This window comes from Lampetra planeri, chromosome 12 (genome assembly GCF_965212315.1).
Source record: "Lampetra planeri chromosome 12, kcLamPlan1.2.h2, whole genome shotgun sequence".
Lineage (NCBI taxonomy): Eukaryota > Metazoa > Chordata > Hyperoartia > Petromyzontiformes > Petromyzontidae > Lampetra > Lampetra planeri.
In genome coordinates, this window is record NC_136118.1 from 11530681 (window position 1) to 11552793 (window position 22113).

Below are 22113 nucleotides of genomic sequence, written 5' to 3' on the forward strand. Positions count from 1 at the left end.
CATTTTTACGGACTTAAAAGAAACTTCCATCTCGTTTTTGCATAGTGTGGTGGTGGTGGTGTATAATAATTGGCTGCTCACGCTCGGCAGTTGGCTGGCTCCTTGTTGCTAAATAATGTTATACTTGTCGAATATCTTTATGCTCATCGAGAGGTGCGCACTAACACAGGCACATTACACCCAGCGGTTCTGCGGCTTAACGCACAGTTTCCATTTGTCGCTCATTTTTAGAACTGCTTATCCACGTCACGTCAGAATGTGGGACATCGATTTTCAGCATTACTCTTGAGAATTGCCGCCCAATCCGGCGTTTATTACGTTGTTTTGGCCTGTAAGACGGCGGCTCACATTTCCTTCAACGGCGCGATCCGCACGGCTTCAAAACGTTAGCGTGTTCCTGCAGTTGCGCAGCCGGATAACGGCGGCGCGTCTGCGTCTACGCTCAAATTATCTCCCACGGTCCGGCATCCCTCCCGGCCCCCATTGACTCCCAAACGCGACGCTAAATCCGCCGATGAATTTAATTTAAGAGTTGCTGCTTTGGACCAGCTTCGGGGGAGCAGGTTGCCCTACGCGCAGCCACTGAACGCAGCAGCTGAGAATCTCTGCATCCAGTGTTTGGCGGGGGGGGGGGCGTTGGGCAGGGGCAGAACTCTCAAGAGGGGAGCCTCCGTGTGGGCAGTATGCGCGCGCGCACACGCGCTCCTCGACCTCCGGGTCAACCGTTTGGCAGTTAACGATGGCATCGATTCGTCAATTTGGAATGAATCGTTACGCTCGCGATGCGCGCGCCGAGGCGTGCGTGAGGAGCGTTTACGATTTGTCCCAAGTTGTACGCGAAGGTAGGCCTGCTGCATCTAGGCTAATGGAGTGAACAAAATTGTACAAGTGAGACACATAATTGGTCTTGAAATGAAATCGTATATCCCGATTCGTGTTTATACCTTATCGAATCGTTTAAGGCATGAACTATTAATAAGCCTGTAAACTATCGGATTAGCCTTATGACATGCATTTATTGTTCGCAAAAATAATTTACTTCAATAATATAGATGTAGATGCTTATATTTAGAAACATACTTTCATTGGCAGTGGATTTTGGTTTATTTTGTTATTTTTGGGATTTGTGCCAAATACTATTTGAAGAGGCAGAAAATCTCTGGCTGTAGGTGCTCCCTTCCAGTCATAACAATGAAGCATCTGGTGGCCAGTTTAGCCCGTGACATGAGAGGCTTTAAAAAAAAAAACTTTCTCCGTACACACGAAATATACATTTTTACACACATGCTTTTTTGTCAGCATTATTACTTCACGGATTTCAGAGCAACAGAAATCACCCGGTCAGGTGTGGGACAGGCACTGGCTGCCATTGATTCTTGCGAGAAAGTCCCCTTTTGACTCTTGAGCAGAAAAGTCGCCGCGAAAACAACAGATTGTTCACGTGCTTGAGCCGCCATCCCTCGCCAAGAGAACCAAAGAGATTGGATTTTCTTTTAATCAGCCACACTCTTAAAATGCATTCCAAGAAAAGGACGCAACAAAAAAAAACCCCCAGGAAAACGTCCTTAGAAAGCCTGTGTGTCCAGATGGGTTCAGATGTAATCGGAAGCACTTTGCAATGTCGTGGAAAGTGTGCAGTTTGTATCCATTCGCGTGTTTTGTTTTTCTGCATGTGGGTGTTGATGCCTAGCAGCTGATGCCGCTGTCTTTATTTTACGAAGCAGCGGCAGCAGCAGTTGTTCCCTCTCGGCGCCTCGATAATAAACGAGCCTCCGGTTTGGGCAGATGCTGCTCTAAACTCGATTATCTGGCCGAGAGGGGCTGCTAGGAACTGAACCGGAACTGCTTTAGCTGACAAAAACACAAACACTTGATCCAAATACGGCTTTTTTACAAGTCAAGTGTATTTCTTAGGGTTGCATAATTGACCACAATACTGGAGTACAATTGAATAGTTTTTCAATTTAAATGTTAATTTTGTATATGCATGAATGCTAAATTACGTGGAAAAATGCAATGTTGAATAATCACAAAGGCTATTCAAATTATTATGAACATCTCACATGCAATGTTGGCCTTGAGTTACATTTAAGAGTGATTTAATAATTCATTTAAATAGTATTGGTACATTATTTAGGTCTTGTGAAATAGATATTAGCCTAGCAATTAGGGTGGGTCTCACTGATTAAACTTAACATTTAAAAAAAATCATTAATATTTTGAAACATGTGCACGAGGGGACTCATCAAAATATTTTCACAAATTCTAACGCATCTCTGACACATTCCGCAGTCTCAGTCCGCTAAAGCAGCCCGTGTTTCGGTATTCCTGATAATGCCATGTTCACAGTTGAAAGTTTGAGATATTCAAACTGGATTATCAGGAAAACATTGCTGAGATATTGAATGTTTCTTTTACTTTGTTTTCATTTTGTGTGTGCAGTCAGCGCGTTCAGTTAAGCAACTAGCGATGCTTATTAATCGCATTGAGTTCAATTTCGATTTAAAGCTTTCGTGACTGCAGGGATTCATCTTCTTGGTTCTTTCGGTAAAGTCACGTAGAAGGGAAATAATAAAATAATTAAAATTAAACATAATAAAATACAATTCTCACGACGTTTCGGCCACAACGCAAGCAGCCGTCCTCAGGTGAAGACCAGGTCTGTCGGAAATAGGACGGCTGCTTGCGTTGTGGCCGAAACGTCGTGAGAATTGTATTTTATTATGTTTTATTTTTATTATTTTATTATTTCCCTTCTTACGTGACTTTACCGAAAGAACCAAGAAGACGCATTGAGTTCGTTTAGCAAACTTAACACGATTAACACAGTACAGTTCTAAGGACCAGGTGCTCCTACCTGCCATAATCAAATGCATTGTTTAATCGTTAACATTTAGCACTTATTTTATGCAGCTTATCAACACAGAAGTTCATAATACTTACATTGCGTAATTACCGGGCGGTACCATCGCGTCGTGCGTTTGCTTCACACTGCGTTGCTTGACCTCGTGCCACCGTGACCCCCCCCCCTCCCGACAGCGGAGAGCACTGAGGTGAAGGTCGGCCTCGCTCCCCCAGATTATTTGGAAATTGGCATTTATTGCACGGCCGGCTTGCTCATACTCATGATGATTGCCGTCGTGGTATTTTGCCGAATGCGGACGCCTAAGGCGCAGAAGCCGCCCTTCAATGAGCCCAAGCTCTGCAAGCTCTCCAAGGGCATCCCTCTCAAGAGACAGGTGATTGTGATGATGATGGTGTGTTGTGTGTGTGTGTTGTGTGTGTGTGTTGTGTGTGTGTCAGTGGTAGCGTAGTGGTTAATGGGGAGCGATAGTGTAGCGGTTAGCGCGCCGTGCTTCGAACCTAGCGACCCGAGTTAAATTCCTGCTCGCGGCCAACACCAGTGACAATTATCTGAACCGGCCTTGTGCCTTGCCTAGGTCGACTCAGCCTCAAATGAGTACCTGGTGCGGTGTGTAGTAAACATCGCCACTGGGGAGACAAAGGCGGCCGAGCGTGGTGCTGGCCACCCACCCCCTCGTGTGCAGTGTCGGCCTTCAAATGTGCTCGCTTAACAGCACTGGCCCCAACAGTCTGTTAAGGCTACACGGGGGATCTTTGGTGGTGGTGCCACCATTCGCAGTCGCACCATGTGTGTGTGTCAGTGGTAGCATATTGGTTTAGTGCACTGCGCTACAAACCCGGAAACCTGGGATCAATTCCCACTTGCGGCGAACATCAGTGGGGTATATGTAGACTCATTCTGGACCTCCCCTTTGTCGACTCAGCCTTAGATGAGTTCCTGGTGCTTACTTACTCCTCTTCGCTCCCTGTGGAGCATAAGGCAGCAAGAAGCCCACACCATGCCGGACGGTCTTTAGCAGCGGTGTGTTAACAAAATGCCCGGGGAGACAAAGGAGGCCAGGTTTGGTGTTGGCTAAATTACTTTCATGCGCCGTGCCAACCTTCAGAGGTGCTCACTAACAGCACTTGCTGTGCATGGACAACAGGTCTGTGCACCGAGGGATTTACACATTTTTACCTCTGAAGCCCTCTCCTAAACTGCTAGAATAGTTCGAATAGGAAATCGACAATGTCAAATGTCTCAGTCTGTGTGTGTGTGGCTGTGGGTGTGCAAGTGTGTGCGAGTTTGTGATTTTGGGTGTGTGCGTGTGCGTGGCTCTCTGGGTATGACGTGTGGTTGTGGGCATGCCGTGTCCATTGCGTGCGTTCAACATCGACGTCCATTATTAACCGCATGTGGGGATCCCGCTGCTGCTGCCCTCCAGGTATCGGTGGAGTCGAACGGCTCGATGAACTCGAGCGTGCCGCTCGTGATGCGAGGCGGCCGCTTCTCGTCGGGAGACTCCCCGACGCTGGCCGGGGTCTCCGAGTACGAGCTGACCGAAGATCCACGCTGGGAGTTCTCTCGGGAATGGTTCGTCACCTGTTATCATTCTCGTCACGATCATTTCTCCTATTGTTCTTGTTCCTCTTCGCTTGTTACTCGGCAATGAAGCAAATGAAGAGGCGTTTGACGCTTTTACCCGCCCTGCCATCCGAGGTCGAGCCGGGCCAACCGATGCACGTGTACGTTATTAATGTGCGAATAATAGTTGGGCGGGGGGGAAGATTCCACAGTTGGCCTCGTCACGCAGGGCGTGGCTTGTAGGGGGTTTCCCACCTTCATGAGGATGCAGGATGCCAGGGCAATCACAATTTATAAACGGTCCCGAGTCATCGACCACAAAAAGTAGCCGACTACTATTTTTCGTCACCTTAATAGACGAATCACCCAGCTGTAGTCACAATCTATTACCCTGATTCAGTTCGAGATTATGTATATTATATTATTTTATCTTTAAATGTATCGCCTCTGCAGGAATCGGCTGAACCCATGCTATACGGTAAAACGCACGAATTGAAAAGAGTCGCTCCCAACGCACGCGATGGATCGTGTCGTATCGTGAGCTAGCGAATCGATGTGAATCAACGAATCGATCATTCGTCAGGTGGCCTAGCGGTCGCGGCATTCGCCGTTGCCCCAACAGTCTGTTGAGGCTACGCGCGTGGGATCATTGTCTTTATTGCATGCGCGTCTGCAGGCTGACGCTCGGCAAGCCGCTGGGCGAGGGCTGCTTTGGGCAGGTGGTGATGGCCGAGGCATTGGGCATCGACAAGGAGAAGCCCAACCGCAGCCTCCGCGTCGCCGTCAAGATGCTGAAGGGTGAGCCGCTCGCTCCGGGCACACCGCGCGCGCTCCGCCCGCTGGCGTGGCGGCCGTGGGAACGCTGAACCTTGACGGCACTGTCAGTTGGCCGCCAACACCATTGTTATCGTCGTCGCCCACGATCGATTCGCTGCCAGATGAGGGCACCCACTCCCTCCCCCCCGCATAGTCGGCGCCACCTCTCACGATTCAACGATGCAACAACGCGTCCAGTACCGGCACACGAACCGTTTCCGCTGACACGCGTTGACAAATATTAAATCGTGACCGCTTTTATAATTCCGTGTTTTTGTCTGAACGATCGATTTCATCCGTGGGCTCTGACAGTCCCGTGTGTCTGTTCGCAACGTACTCTCTAACTGCACCATGAACGCACCGACGTATTGTTACTCGACTTACGTACCCTAATGGCATAGCTCCCTTGGCTGCAGTGATGTGATACATTCGCCCGTTTGTCCGATCTCCCACACGCAGAGGACGCCACGGACAAGGACCTCTATGACCTGGTGTCAGAAATGGAGATGATGAAGAACATCGGGAAGCACAAAAACATCATCAACCTGCTGGGCGCGTGCACGCAGGGCGGTGAGTGTGGAGCGGCGGCTCCCTCGCGATGGGGAAATTTGCATGGTTTCCGTTATTGCAAAGGCGACGTGGACAATTGTGGTGCAGGAACAGAAGCCGATCGCTCGTATGTATGCATGCTTGCACGTGGAACTTCTTTCACACCTTACGTAGCCAACCGTGCTCATCGGAGGTGCGGGAGGTGCGCTTGGTAATGAGTTGCTGCTCACTCGGACGCACACCGTGTGATGTATTACGTAACGGATCACTGAAGGAAAAACATTGAGATGCGGGCGGCGGGGGTTTTAATCTTCATTGCCAGTCCTACTTCAGCAGATGGAATTCCCGTGCCAGTTATATCAGTCCATTCATATATGTATGTTGAACTTCTTTTGCACCGTACGTAGCCAACTGTGCTAATCGGAGGTGCGGGAAACTGCTTCTTAGTTCCCGCAGAGTGATGCACGTCGACCCAGAGGCACGATGGGCCGAGTTCATCCACGACCGCGAATCGACATCTTGACCTTCCGGTTGCAATTTGGATTCACAAGTGATTTGACAACCTCGGCGTCAAGTCGTCGTAACTCGGTCTCAAAATGTGGATTCTGATAATTGCCATTCCCAGCGCTTATCCGACCACCTCCATTCCCCCCCTCTTAATCCCCCCCCCCACCACCCACTCCACCCCAGGGCCCCTGTACGTGATTGTGGAGTTTGCGGCGAAGGGGAACCTGCGCGAGTTCCTGCGCGCCCGTCGGCCGCCCGGCACGGAGTACACGTTCGAGGGCGCCGCCAGCGCCCAGGGCGAACAGCTCTCCATCAAGGAGCTGGTGTCGTTCACCTACCAGGTGGCGCGGGGCATGGAGTACCTCGCCTCCAAGAAGGTTCGCCGCTCACGCCCGACGACGTTGTTGCTTGCGTCCGAATTTTTGCCCCCTTTCGCCTTTCTGACGTTGCCGTAAGGAATCGGACAAACATACCTTTTCCCGGATTTTGCACGAAAATGCATCGACGATAGTTTTCGTGACCAAGGGGTTATTATGAGAGGAGTACAGGTTTCCCTCGCTTTATACGGTATGTGCGTTCCACGAAGCGAAACCGCGTGGCACGGCTGGCTGCCGAGTAGCGCACACGGAACATACGGTACAGTACACACACAATGTTGTCCCACGTCCGATCGCATCGCAGCGTTATGGGTGAATTCAAACCAGATAGAGAGAATTTTGGGGAGAAATAGGATATACGGGAAACCACACGGACCAAACCCGCATAGAGCGAGTGAAACCATTATTATTTATCATAATTGGTACTGCCGTATATGAACGCGATGATGCCACTTACACACGCGGTTGTTTTGGATGTTTCCAAATCCCAACCTTTGTCCACCCAGCGGCATAAACGGGCACACCACATTACGTTGTGCAGGTGGAGGTCACGTGTGGCGGGGCAAACCGTGGGTACACTTCCGCCCTCTTTCTTCCAAGATGCTTTAACGAGCAAGGACGAGTTAGGCCTACATGCCCTCTGCAAGGGCTCTCGAGAGCGCCTTCCACTGGGAGGCCCCTCCCGTCCAGTGGCGTGAGCGAGCAATTGCAGGGCTTGCGCATTTTTGCCTCCAATCTTTGTTGATTCGCATCGCGCGCTCTCTTCGCGATGATGCTTGTGCGACGCAGTGCATCCACCGAGACCTGGCGGCACGGAACGTGCTCGTGACGGACGACAACGTGATGAAGATCGCGGACTTTGGCCTCGCCCGCGACGTCAACTACATTGACTACTACAAGAAGACGTCTAATGTGAGTCAAGCGTGTTCCGTGGCCTCGCGCTGCCTGGCATCACGCGCCGTGCGTCCCGCTTCGTGCTGGCCTCCCGCTTAATCGGGAGAGCAACGGGAAAGGAGGCTGCGAACGTAACGAAGAGGGACGACAATTAGATAACGGGCGTGATTCACGAAATAAAAAATATTCAAACGGATTTGGGCAGGACATCTCGCGAGGACATCACGTGACAGATGGGCAGTGTGAACAGCAGAATGGAGGCCGATGGAGGTGGAGGGAGAAAGGGAGGTCGATAGAAAATGAGACGGCGGTGCGAGGTTAGAAGATTTGGAGGAGCGCGCAGGATGGAGGCGGCGGGGGATCGTGAAGGGTGGACGGCATTGGGTGGGAGCCCCTTAGCCCAGTGGTGGCTAGGAGATGTTAACTCCCTCGCCTGGTATGCAGGAGTTCGTGGGTTCGATCCAGACCCTGACGCCTGTATATTTGGAGTTTGCGTGTCTCTCCCAGTGGTCGCGTGGATTTTTCTCCCGTCTTCTGGTTTTTCCTTCCACATTTAGAAACGTGCGTTGAGAGCATATGGCTGCTATAAATTTCCAAATGATAAGTCACTTCGTTGAGCTATCATTTGTGACCAGGTCGCTGCTGAGAAAGATTTAGGCAGCTCAGGAGGGCCTTACCTGGTAAAATAAAAATAGTTTCGTTTTTAATAGTTTATGTTTGTGGTTCAGAAAGAGCGAGGCTGCTCTCTTGGCTGTTTGCAGCTCAGAGCCACCATCACATGAACCATTGAGCACTGCTGAAGCTCACGGCTGATTAACGCAACGCTTATTATATTACTTTGCTAAATGGCTGCAAGGAATTGCCCCTCTCGTGGGGTAGCGGTGCACCTCCCGTAGCGACTTGGTGAGTTGTCATTGGTCCAATTCAACATGGGATTCATTTTTGACTTTGGTGAACATCATTTGACAAAACATCAGGTGGATTTTATGCAGTCAGTTTAGCCGTCGGCGTGCATACGTGTCGTCACAGATGTTTTTACGAGTAATGAAGCCGAATTAAAATTAAGCGGCAACCCAGTTAACCGTTGCAAACAAACTTAATCCGGGTTTTCTACAAAGTAATTATGGTTAATTGACACCCAGTGACAATATAATTCTGCTATTAAATTATTTCAGGTAGTTAAAACATCCACTTGTACTACAGTTGCGGTTCTAATTGCTTTTGAAAATGTGCTTTAATTACAATTTAAAATGTAATTACCATAACATAGCCTTATGTAGCACGTGTGCAGTCGGGCTTTTACAGTAACCGTAGTAATGCCCAGCTTCATAACCAAGTAAATTTAAGCCAAGCCAGCAGCGCCAAGTGAGTGAATAACATTGTCGGTTAACTTAATATTCTATAAATGTAGACATGTCTAATATTTCACGTGAATATTTTGACATTTAGGGAAAAACAACAATTATCAACATATGGCACGGGCAGGTTTTGTTTTTCTCCCAACTCGCCCTCTTTGCACGATTTCCTCAAAAAAGGCTTCGTGCAATTTTCGTGACCGGTTATTTTCACAGCTACAGGTCAAGCAGATTAGCTTACGCCCTTTGTGTGCAGGCATTGGAGAGCGGGCCCCCCCCCCCCACCATGCCCCCCCACTATGCCCCCCCCCATCACTCCCTCCCCTTTGTCACTGCGGTTTGTGGAGGGTGTAGAGAGGGGGCCGGTGAGGGGAGTTTGTTTTGCTTTCGCCGTCGACATTCGACACAACACCGGCGTACAGAATATTTGTCACGGTCATGAAATAGTGAAAGGAAGGGAAAGCACGGTTATTTATTTTTCTTGAACATTTTATATTCGAAGAATAGGAGGGCAGAGACCTTTGAAACCGTTTTGTGTAGCTCATGGGAAATGAATTATTTTTTTAGGCTTGCTGTGGTCGGCAAGGATGCGTTTGAATGTTTTTATTGGGTTGTTTGGATATGATTTTTTTGGTATATTAGTTTATTAACACGATCAAAGGCCATACATATCACAGTGCCAAAACCCAAACCAGATTTCCTTCCATAGATATCTTTATCGTGAAAATGTAAGCTTTTTTTTCTAATAACTTGTATTGAGATAAAGACAATTCCTAAAACTATATTCTTTAAAGTTTAAAATATTTACGTAGGATGATGGCAAGAATATTCCTTACATTTTAACATGAGAATATTGCTCGTTCTACTTTGCAGTGCAGGGTATGGTGCTTATTTTCCAGATCGGCATGCAATGTTCCTTCACAAGATGATCATTCTTGAGCCTGATCTGTCACATTGCCTCCTTACAGATTGGCCATGTCTAATAATGCAGGTGCACTTCATTAACACAGCTCAAATCCCCAAAAAAAAGAGGGATTCTAGGCATTTATAACGTCCAAGTAAAAAGGAACAGGTGCGCTGCATATACAATGTTGCAATGAAAACGGAGACTTGCGTTGCGCCCTTCCCCAAAAGAGACGTCTGTTAACGGCATCCCTGCTGCAGCTGAGGCAGGCTGCGTGGGTAAATCGTGCCGCTTAAAAGGCCCCAACAAAGAATAAGCACGTTCGGCGTTGTAGCCACAGCACGGGTGGCTGACTTGACTTGGGCATCTGTCGGCGCTTTTGGTCGCACGCACGCACGCACGCACGTATACGCAGTCACGCAGTCACGCACGTATACGCAGTCACGCACACACAGAGGAAGACGTAACTCGCTCCGCAGCGGCAGATATGCTGCTGCTACACGTGGTTTTGCCGTTAGACGGCAGACGCTGGACACTAAGTGCAATTTATAGAAGCACGCCTCCGATAAAATCGAGACACGCGCTTACATTACGCTGGTGACGGGAGGGAAGGCAAAGGGGAAAGTTCTGATATGAGCACACTGCTTTGGATATAAGCACAGCCGGCCTTGCCCCCAAGTGAGAGTGCTTTTACCTGGATTCTACCGCACGGCCGACCGGATCGCAGCCGCGTTGATCGTTGCGTCGCTCTCGCCCTTCAGGGTCGTCTGCCGGTGAAGTGGATGGCGCCGGAGGCCTTGTTCGACCGCGTGTACACGCACCAGAGCGACGTGTGAGTGCACCACCGCGGGTGGGGGGGGGGGGTAACTTGGTTTTCACTTTTAAGCGCCAGGTGAGCCAGTGGCACCATCGCCGAGTGCCGGACGCGTTTTGCGACGTCGCCGGTTTGTCGGCTATCGGTGCTCGCTCGCCGGTGCCGCACGGGGGGACAGAGGGGCTGGCCCGGTACGAGACGCGGCAAGAACCCCCCATTGCCGTACAGCGGGCGATGGCGCAGCCCGCGTGCGTAACTTGCCGCGCGCAGCCCGGCTAAGGGAACTTCTGTTCAGTCTGTAAATACAATTTTTTATTGTAATTGTAACGACTGACAAGTTTAAAACTCATGCCTATAGACTGTAAATCCATCGCTGTTAGTGTGTAAGATGCTATATCAAAGATGATGATGAGGGATCATCATGTGAGGTTGTTGTGGTGGGTGGAGATGACCACCAGGCCACACACATCTGAGTGGGAACGCATTCTCCCTTACAGAACAAATTGCATTCGTACAGCGTCGCCGTACAGAACAGCGTGACCGTCAGTTAGAGAGCGTGTGGGCAGTATGGGAGTGTGCTAGAGCGTGTGGGAGTGTGCGAGTGTGTACCTGTCTGCTGCTCGCTCACGGCCGTTGCTCCGCGTTCGTCGCATTCAGGTGGTCGTTCGGGGTGCTGCTGTGGGAGATATTCACGCTGGGCGGCTCTCCCTATCCGGGCATTCCCGTGGAGGAGCTCTTCAAACTCCTCAAGGAGGGACACCGCATGGACAGGCCGGCCCTCTGCTCCACCGAGCTGTGAGTAGGACCCCCCGTGTCTTGCACAGAGCACCCTTGCCAATAACGTCTGGCAGTTCACTCGGCGTTGGTTCAAGCGAGCCCGACTCTGCTGATGAAACATGTTGTGTTAAAAACGGATCCAGAGCTTTGCTCGTATTGAACCGATGCTGGAGAAATGATGCATTCCCCGAAGGTCTTGTGGTTGATGGGAAGTGTCATTTTTTATTTTTTTACGTGGAGGGACAGTTCTGTGAAATGAGATATTGTGTGTTTATTTATTCCGTACGTGTCCGTTTGTGTGGCTCTGTCATAGCAACCGTAGGTGTCAACCACAGTTCATAAGCATGCACCGATGCATCAGTTCATCGGCTTAAAAGCCACAGCTTGTGCTCACGATACACGCGGCGTCGAACCTTTCCTGTGAGCGTCGTGTTTCTTTGAGATTTGCACGAGGTTGTATTATAATCGGATTGCTTGAGCGCTGCAGCCACTCAGCGCGCGACGTTAACCATAACTGCAGGAGAATTAGCAGATCACCAAGCTGGTATAACAGCTATACCTGGCCCAGTCAAAAATCCTAACAGTTGTTTACTTGTGTGCTTCATTGCTGCTGATTGCTCACTTGGTCCAATTCCTATCAATGTAGCATTGTTGTTGTGCATACTGCATACATTGAACTCACAATGAGGTGTTGGTTTAGCAAACAGAGAACGTTATCGTTTAAAAAAACATAAGAACCTGGCCAAAGACATCACATTCATTGGAGACTGGTACAGCAAAATAAAGAGCAATGGACTGCTACTCATCGGTGCATGCTCCAAGCAACAAACAGCAATTTATCACAAACACTTTTTCCCCCCAATTAAAATGGATAACGAGAGATCATCGTGGATTTCCCCCCCGAAATCCAAACACAATGGCAACTTATTGACGACACCCCCCCCCACCCCCGATCGATGTCACGATCTGCCGGACGTGTGGATCACTGCCGCCGTATGCGGGGGGCAGATTGTGTGGCCGGCCATTGCTTGATCCATTCCAAACTGTCACTTGATGTTGCAGCTACAACAACGCAGGTTGGCCATCTCAACCGAGCAAACGACTCGATGACAGCCCCCACAAAACTAAGCCATGCAAGATAAGCTTTCTAACAAAAGCATTTATCCCAGTCCACGGACACGGTCAGTCACGTCAGTGTTCACAATGAACGGGCTGCCCTTAGCGATACAGTTTATTTGTCTGCCCTCGTTACCTTGGACACGGCCAAAGCGGTGCCACCAAGAATTGGTTTTATGGCCAACGACGCCGAATTTCAGCCGCTGCATAGCAGGGGAAATTATTCGGCTCTGCAAAAGTGACAATAACGATGATGATGATGGCGACGATCATGGATTACAGTGTAAAGCCGAGCTCTAGATGGCAGAAGTTATTTTTCTAAGCTCCCTTTCTTGGTCTCTCGCGATTTTCCTCGACAAAGTTTTGGGAATGACCACAAGCTACCCAGAGACCTACCGGGCTATCCCTCCCCCCCTCCTTCTGCAGCGGCGCTGTCCCTCGCAGAGTTTTGTGGAAACAAACATGGAATGGAATCGTGGGCACATAGCCAAGTTGTTGCATGACTATGAGTACATAACTACAGCATGACAAAAACAGCTTCCCCACAAGAGCATGACAAAAAAACACCATGCCTCACAGGAGGAGTTGCCTTGAATAGGTCCTGTGCAAAATCTGGCACGTATAAAATGTATGTAGGCTATTTGAGATGGTAGGCTATTTTTAAGAAGGATGTTAAACATTTATCAGACAGACAAATATGCGTAACATAAATGTATTACGGACAGCAGTAGGATACCCACCAAGAATGGTATTCAGAATAATTAAAGCAAGGCAAGTACAATTTCTTGGATACACAAAACGAGACAGCAAGACATTTAATATCGTGTGGACTTTATTAAATATACTGTATAAGCAATTGGATACAATTAGGAGGGGTATCCAATGCAAAGCTCTCGAGTAAATATCATGGACAGAACTAAATGTAAGGAAGGCGCCACGCCTCTGAGAAAGGACGCCGCACAAAGAGAGAGAAAGTGTTTGGCACGTTCTCCTTTAACTGATTTCACCTTTGCCAATTTTTCTTTATTGTAATTAAAATTATCTTAACGTAATTTCAACGTAAAGCGCTACACTTTGGAATCGTCACTTCCTGCATTGTGTACCTTTTTTTTAACAAAGTGACTGCCGTATGAACATTTTGGGTCTTAAAAACAACCAACCCTTCCCCTCCAAGGTGCGTGCACATACATTTTTCGCTGCCTTGGTGCACAAAAAAGCGAGTAGTGTTTAAAAAAATCAGATCTATTACTCCAATATTTAGCAAATATCAACTTTAAATGTTTACTTTGGCTTATTTAACAATCACGTGTGTCACTCAACGAGGGTCTTGCACCAACACAAACAGCGCTGGGCCGCCGCGGCCTTGTGTAACGCAGACATAAAACAAATGGCCGTCTGTCCACAGCGGGGTACTAATCGCGTAAGCACCGACGCCATGGGAGCATGAAGCAAGGCAGATTTTGAAATCTCTTGCGTCCGGTGATTTATACACGGCGGGGAGCAGGAGAGGAGGGGGGGGGCGTTCGGGGGCACTGTGTAAACACGGCAGTGAGTGAGCGTGAGGAATGTGTGCTGTAATATGCAGGCTGCTGATAAACAGCATTGGCCTGAAATGGCATGATAATGGACTGATTGAGAGATGGAATGTTATACAGTGGGTTGGCTCTGGGTGATATGCTAGGTTGGTTCTCTCTGAACCTTCCTGTTGAACTCTGACCCTGGCATACTCAGACCGGCTGGCTCAGTGACACAAGCAACCTGTGTCTGTCTGGAAAATGGCCTATCTTGCTTTATCTTCAGGGCTGCGATCAGATGCCAGTGTCCACCCCCAAGCTAACCCTAGCCCTAACCTTACATCCCTCCCCCCTCCCCCTTCGCATTCCAAACTCCTCGACCTCCCTGCGTGAACTGGGATGCCGTAGATGATTTACTGCAAGTGCGTGCAGGTGTGAAATATTTAATTTGGAGCAAGCAAAGTTGTGCAAAGTGGCACGGCTCAAACCCTCGCATTCTTTCGTCTGCGTCCGTGCCCCCCCTCACTCCACCGCGGCCACTTCTCACTCCTTCTCCACACCTAAAGCGAAGGATGTCGGCAACTAAACGATGCATTACCTGGGATTTTTTTGGTTGGCAGAAATGTGCATGTATTATAAATGCAGAAATCCAAGAGAAAAAATGTAATTCACGAGGTTAATGATTAGGGAGGGTGTAGTTTACAGTTATGTACGGTCGTTATTTATAAGGGGAGGGGAGGGGAACGCTGTTGAAAATTGCGTGCAAAGTTGTCAAATTTATATCACATTGTATTATATTAACTTTTATGTGCTAAGCTGAGGAAACCTTTTCTGTGCCTAATGGAAACTGATTTAAGTGTTTATGTGAACAGGGTTAAGCATTACGCTAATTTGCCACTTAATGAATTATTCCCCAGTCACTTGCTTTTAATCAGTGTGAACAATGATCGACCAATTAACAACCATGTTAAGCGCTGACATGTGGATATCTTTATAGTCTTGTAACCAGTGTGTTACACATTTAACGAGTCACCGGGAAACATGATACAGCTGTGGGAAGTCCTTCTCAACGGAATCGTAAAGGCAAACGCAGGAGCCTCTCGTAGGCCGCTATCTCTCAGGTGGCATCGCTCATCTTGGTCGTTCAGAAATCACGTTCACAAATTGCGTTCGTAAATCTCATTCGGGAGAAACCGCGTTCTGAACTCGCGTTCAGGAGTCACGTGGGCCGATTCTTTAAATCCCCCGGTCGCCGCTGTGGCGCGCGTGCCGCGGAGGCCGGCTGCGAAGTAACGAGCCGCGCCGAAACGGGAAGGGCGTGAACCCGGCGCGGGTCGCCAGGGGTCGATGCGGAGATTGTGAAATTTTGCGCGCCGCTTTTGACGCGTTGCGGTTTCGTGTCCTCCTCCTCCTCCGTTGGTATTGCCTGCTGCTCCACGAGCGGCTGCTTTTATCGTAGCGACTGAAAAAAAACACGTACCAGCGGTGTGCTCTTAATCTTTCTAATTTAACACTAAAATTGAGGCATGAAAGGGATATGAGATATGCAATTTGTACTTGTGTGCTTAATTTATGTTTTAGTGACTTGCTTAGCTTTCCTATACTTTGCAACCCTTTCGGTTTTTGTATTGTTTTGTTTGTTGGAACTTTATGACCTCTGCTTATACTTGGACATCTGTGAAAAAGAGCTGCATAACTCATCAGAATCTTCTAGTCTAACTACAGATTCTGATTCTGACTTGTAGCATCTTCATTGCTGCATTGCAGTAAGTTACGTCCAACAGTGCCAAGGCGCGTGTGTGTGCAAGCTGCATGACCCAGGCCTGTATGTACGTATGTTGAACTTCTTTCGCACCGTACGTAGCCAACCGTGCTAATCGGAGGTGCGAGGGGAAGGACAACAAACTAAGCGCAAAAAGCAGTTCTAAAGAAATTATTTTTCAATCTAGATTTAAAAGTCCATAGCTCCAGTGGCTTCCTAATATCGGAAGGAAGAGCGTTCCAGACGGCCGTGGAAGCACGTCCGAAAGCGTGCGATGCGGTGACCGTCTTTGTTCGATGGCCAGCCAAAAGCCACCGCTGTGAGGATGACCAGAGTTTGCGTCATGCTCCTTGATGAGATCGGCAAGGTATTACAGTTCCTTTGTGGCAAGCACTTTGTGTGTGTAATGAGTGTGACCTTATATTTTTTTACGAAGCAGAGCCTAGAGTAAACGGCTGCCCGTGCTCTGTGCGTGCACAGGTACATGATGATGAAGGACTGCTGGGCAGCTGTCCCCTCGCACAGGCCCACGTTCAAGCAGCTGGTGGAAGACTTGGATCGCATCCTCACCATGACCGCTCAGGAGGTATAACGCAAATGCGCACGCGAGCTGCCGGGTCCATGAATGCAGCCACGCTTTGCTGATGACGATCTTGAGCTCGTGTGATGGTTGTTTCAAGGAGGTGAAAAGTCTTAAGGTTACAAACGAGTTTCCTAATCGGGAATACATTTACCAATATCAAAACGTTACTGTTTAAGTTGCTTGTTTACTTCTGTGGCTGTTGAGCAATGACGATTTAAACTGTACAATGTCCCTTTTAAGTTTTATTTTCCGGTAATGTTTTTAAAACAAATATGTACCAGTAAACACCACCCTCCCCTTATAAGTCCCCCTGTATCATTTAACCACTCTGCACCGAGAGATACTTTAACGGCATCAACGAATGTTCGTTTAACACGTAGGCTTTCGCGACCAATATTATTCATAATCAACGTTTTTTGGGTTTAGATTGCGTTATTTATAAATGTGTCGTAACCCCCCACCACCCGACACGGCCAATCAGTAAAAAAGTGTCACGTTGACAAAAGACAAATAGTTCACTGTTTTAGCCCACCGGTGTGTTGAAGCGTGAAACCACAACATTTACAATTTCAGTACGACGTTTCGCTGGTAATTGCATCCAGCATCATCGAGCAATTCGCTACTTTCACCGGGTAAATGTTAACCCCTTTTGGTACTGTGTGGCCCTCTACGTGCATGCGTTAGGAATACCTGGACTTGTCGGCCCCATTGGAGCAGTACTCTCCGAGCTTCCCCGACACTCACAGCACCTGCTCTTCCGGCGACGACTCCGTGTTCTCCACCGAGCCCCTACCCGACGAGCCAAGCCCGCCTCCGTATCTACCGCCCACCCTGGCGCCAACCCTGGCACCCACCCTCGTGCCCACCCTGGCACCCACCCTGGCGCCCACCCTCGCGCCCACCCTGGCACCCACCCTGGCACCCACCCTGGCACCCACCCTGGCGTCCTCGATGCCAACCTCCCTGTCGCCCTCCCTGCAGCTGTCAACGTAACGGAGGCGCAGCAGCTGTGCCGCCGCCGACCCAACTGTGTACATACGGAACATTGCTAGCGCCTTCAGCGAAGCGAGGTCGAGAGAGAGACGCTCGGATATGAATGAGACGCTGGGAGAATTTATTCAAAGGGACTCGATGATCAGCTATTGCAGGCATTTGCGAGCGCTGCCTGCCGCGTTGTTGTTGTTATCGAATCTCGGTGCGAGGGCCCCCGCACGACAAGCCAGCCCTACCTGACCTTGAACGAGGCCCGCTGGGAATCCGTGAAGGATTTAATGCCCGTGCGACAAGCGTCCCAGTTTAATCACACTTGGCAGAACGCCAGCCCAGATGCAACTCCAAAAGCCGACCCGTGGTTAAGTCGTCAACTTAGGTTCCTGCAGTCGCCGCTTTGTTGAAGCAATCGTGAGTGACAGCCGAAAATCCTCCACGCAAGCGCCGTGCGATCCTCTTGCCTTGATGCCGGTCAGGCCTTAACGCGTCTCCCAGCCCGGCTCATCCGTGCGTTCGCCCCCTCTCCTTTTATCACCGAACGCAAAGGATCTGTGCATTGCAGGGTGCCTGTGTCGGGCCCGAGTGGACGAGCAGCGCCTGCAGAGGTGGCCTTACTTCCCGGTGAAGCTTCCGACTGCATGACAAGCGACGGGGGTGGGATGGGGGGGGGGCTAACAAAATGATCTTCAAAGCGGTGCCTTGGGCTACGTTTATACAGTTCGTTTGGTGGCCAGCGGGACTGAATGTATTTTCATTGCCAATTGACTTGTGGCCTCAGGTATGTTTCTTGTAACCCTCGGGGAGCCTGAGGAGCCAATGTGACGGCACCCACACAATCGCTTTTGAAGTTTGAAAAACTGCAAACGGGAGCCGTAGTGGAGTAGTATCGTCTCCCATCGTGCGAACACGCCGTCGCCTGAACGCGTTTTGAAGCAAAGCAGTCGTCAGCCCTCGTGCGTTCGTTATGCCTGTCCGCGGTTCTCATATCTCACAGCAATATACCATACGGACTGGAATTGAAGCGAAACACCAAGAAAATATGTACGCATTTTTATTGCAGTCACCTTTGCTATGGTCAGCAGCTGGCGGGGGGCTCAAAGTTGGATGCGGCGTCATCGCTTGATTGGCCCCGGCATGAAATAATAACGCAGGTCACATTATATTCCACTTCTTTGGATAAATGACCCCCGTAGATGCCGCTATATTTTGAGAAACGACTCAACATGCAGCCTACATTGAACACATTCTGTGTGGGTGGCCCATCACACCTTATGCCTCGTCATCAGACTGATTGGTGGTGGGGGCAGCCTGCTATTATTGTCTCTTCGTTAAAATATTTGCAAGTGACAACCCGTGGTCTGGGAGAATGAATGGTAAATCGTCTGCCTCCAAAAGAGCTCCTTGGAAGAGCCACCGAAGGAGCATCTTTTTTCCAATGGCAGTAAAAAAACAAAGAAAGCAGCGCCACTCTGGTGTGCGATTCGCCTCGTGAGTGAGCAACAGACGGAGGGAGAAACGATGAGGCTTCTGTGAAAACATGAGGAGGAGGGGGGGGCGGCGCTGCTGCAAGCTCTGGAGAAATTTCATCCACCACAGCGGTTGTTGTTGGGCGTAGCGTCAGACTTCACTCATTTGTACACGTTTGATTCCTTGAAACATTAAATGGCTGAATGTAGGGAAACTTGCAACACAAATTTGAGAACTGAAATGTCCGAACTACAGTAATTTATTTATTTTTTAACAAATACAAAAACGTGCTAAATTTTTTGCTTAATTTAAACTTTAGTGACCGGTGTAATATCTATTTGCCAGATATTTTATCTTTTTTTAAATGTATTTTTGCATTGCCTCGGTTTTCACGGTACATCTGAAATACCTTTTTAGTACTAATGACACTAGATATGTACATTTAAAAAAGTATTTCTCATCTGAATGAACACTCGACTTTGCGGACATCTGAGCTCTCAAGACAATTGCCACTCGTGTGTGGCGCTGGAAATAAGATTAGTCAGAAGAAGAAGACAACAACAAGATAACAGGGCACTGCAAATGAATTAGGACAATGGAAAAAAGGCACACACACATTTATTCTGCAAGACTCATGCCCTTTGGCCGATTGTGAACCAGGAACACAAGCCATTTGTGCGGACGCTCTCAGGGTATCAACCTTATCTGCCTTCCGGGAGCCGGGGTGTAACAATATTTACATATCGCTTTCGCCGTAAGAAAGCGGCAAGCGGTAATACAACCCGCTTACAAAGTTAGGTACAATCCGTTGGCGAGTCACGATGACATAGAGCACACATTATACTGTATATGGATTTAAGATGCATACGTATGGTTGTGTGTGTGTGTATACATGTTGTAAATGTTAGGCCAGTTTGCATTAATGATGAAATCTAACCACGATTAAACGGTAAAGGAGGTTTTTTTTTTACAACAAACTGAATGCATGTTTAACAAATTGTATTGTTTGAAATTAACAGCTTTCAGTTTTGTATTATGCACAATTACAGGCTTATTGATAATTACTAATACAACGCTGCAAGTGGTTGGTATATTTGACATCTAAATCGCGAGGTTTAAGAATACACACGTAGCAGTAGATGCATATTCGCCACGATGGCACAGTTAAGATGCTCCTGGAATCTGAATGCTAACCGCATAATTCCTCGTGTTGGTGATTTGTAAAATAAGATTGTAACTCTGATCGCGTCTATAGTTTGTACATTAGTTCGTGTGGACATTCCAGTGCCTGCTGCCCCCCAACAGCGTGCCGAAATAAGAAGTGAAGTTGAGGAAGAAAAATTGCAGGCTGATCGGCGTGTTGTGTTTGTCCGTGGGCCTCTTGCCGACACTCGTTGCGAAAAGAAGATTGTGGCTGCCTGTGGCTCTTTGGTGGACTTTTCAAGAGTGCAAGCACGTGGACCTGAAAACTCACTCTCTGCATATATGTACCAGTGACAATTTTTATATGGAATCCAGACAAGCCAAGCATGTGCGTTTCTAACAACTACTTTATACTTTGAATGGCAATACTTTGGAGATGGTGGCGCTTCCAAGAAAAGCCTACATGGGATGTTCTGCAGGCTATGGTTGGTTGCCTTGTGATTGTCAGTTTGCAGTGCCAATACACAGATCTCTTGCCATTGTGCCTAAAGAGCAAAGCTGTACGTACACTTCATACAATATTACGCAAGTTTGGTTCATATCAACGACCAATTTTACTTTTAATAAGAACTATATCTGAATATGTATATTAAAATAAATTTTAAAATAATATTGGCTCTTAGATACAAAGAGCATACATTTACAATTTCCTGTGTAAGGCAGGGATATACTCTGTAACACTATGGTTTAGATTTGTACTGGAGCATTCCTATATATAAAAAATATATAAATATATTTACATGTAAGTGTCTGCCTTCTAAAGAGCAAAGCAGTTATTACAGTATGGTTTATGGCAGAATTTACAACAAAGATTTATTAGATTTATTAACCTAATTTATTGATAAATTTTACAAAATTGTTGGATTTGTAAACAATCTTGTAGTTAATTCCTACTAAACGAAGGTGTATAATGTTTATTGTTTTTCAAGTTTGAAATGTTGCACAGGTTGGTTGCGTTCCTGCATCCGTTGTCCAGGAGCTGTTGTGATCCCCACATCATTGTGGTTTTCCTGACAGCCCTTCGAGAGACTACCATGAGGCTTCGCCAAATAAAATCATTCTGTTCAACTGGGTACCGAGGTTCTGCGCTGCCCCAGTTTTACTTTGTCCTCAAATGCAGCAGCAGCATCTCCACCAACAGAGATGGTGGTTGTTGCACACTGCCCACAAACATCGGGAATTAAGCTGCGACCAATTCCGATTTTTTTTTTGGCGAAATAATTGTGTTTTTGCTTCGGCATGTTAAGAGTAAAGTGGTTTGAATAATGATCTCCGAACTGCTGTTAGCATAAACCATGCGAGCGTGAAAAAAAAAAACTCGTGACCATTAAGCCTGTGTGATTTACTCACTCCTGCATGGGATCAACAACGCTTTTGTGCATTTCAAAAATAAAGTTAAGCCTGTCTACTCATTGTCTTCATTTTTGGCTTCTGATTTAATTGCAAGGAGTTGGCAAGGCACATCAGAGTGTTGCCGAGGGATTAGGGCGTAATCTGCAAGAGCCGCCGAGGCAAAAGCCAAGTCACATGGCTCCCGTGGGGCCCCGTGGCCTCTGCCGGCGGATTTTTTTGCTGGCAGCGATTCTTGCTGCAAAACGAACGTCGTGGAAGGAATACTCGACCGCTGTGACCCCCCCCCTCCATACCTGTTTTTTTGCGGCTGAACATTTTGCATGCTGCACTACGAGTCCGATGACCCGAGTTTGATTCCGTGGCCACAGCTAACAGCAGTAGAGCGAGAAGGGCTTACGCTAGAAGGCTGTTTGGATAGGCCCTGCACCATCGAATGCCCCTTATGGCCCTTCCATGTTTACTCCAAACAACAGCTCTACCGGCCACCTCCATCTGAGAGGATCTCGAACAACGTTTGATGTTGAGTGATATCAGAACCAGTTCCAGCTGACATTGACCAGCGTGGTGAAGTAAAGGCAAAACGACCCTGACACGGTAATAGGTTTTTTACCCTTTCAAACTGACACCTTTATACAAGGCATCATGTTTGCAATAACCACAACACAAGCAGTCAAAATGCAAACAAAAAGAAACAACTCTGATG

General features: G+C 48.1%; 1 protein-coding gene across 3 annotated transcripts in view; it reads left to right on the forward strand.

Annotated features, from left to right (window-relative positions):
• LOC144721697 (fibroblast growth factor receptor 2-like) overlaps positions 1 to 21469 on the forward strand; it is an 82155-nt gene extending 60686 nt beyond the window's left edge. For all 3 annotated transcript variants that reach the window (XM_078599550.1, XM_078599549.1, XM_078599551.1), the window contains 10 exons: positions 3040 to 3239; positions 4290 to 4438; positions 5106 to 5227; positions 5705 to 5815; positions 6485 to 6678; positions 7468 to 7590; positions 10593 to 10663; positions 11303 to 11440; positions 16295 to 16400; positions 17082 to 21469. In XM_078599550.1, the coding sequence (XP_078455676.1) occupies positions 3040 to 3239; positions 4290 to 4438; positions 5106 to 5227; positions 5705 to 5815; positions 6485 to 6678; positions 7468 to 7590; positions 10593 to 10663; positions 11303 to 11440; positions 16295 to 16400; positions 17082 to 17390 (1523 nt within the window). In that variant the 3' untranslated portion in view covers positions 17391 to 21469. The remainder of the gene's footprint in view (positions 1 to 3039; positions 3240 to 4289; positions 4439 to 5105; positions 5228 to 5704; positions 5816 to 6484; positions 6679 to 7467; positions 7591 to 10592; positions 10664 to 11302; positions 11441 to 16294; positions 16401 to 17081) is intronic.
• The last annotated feature ends 644 nt before the right edge of the window (positions 21470 to 22113 follow it).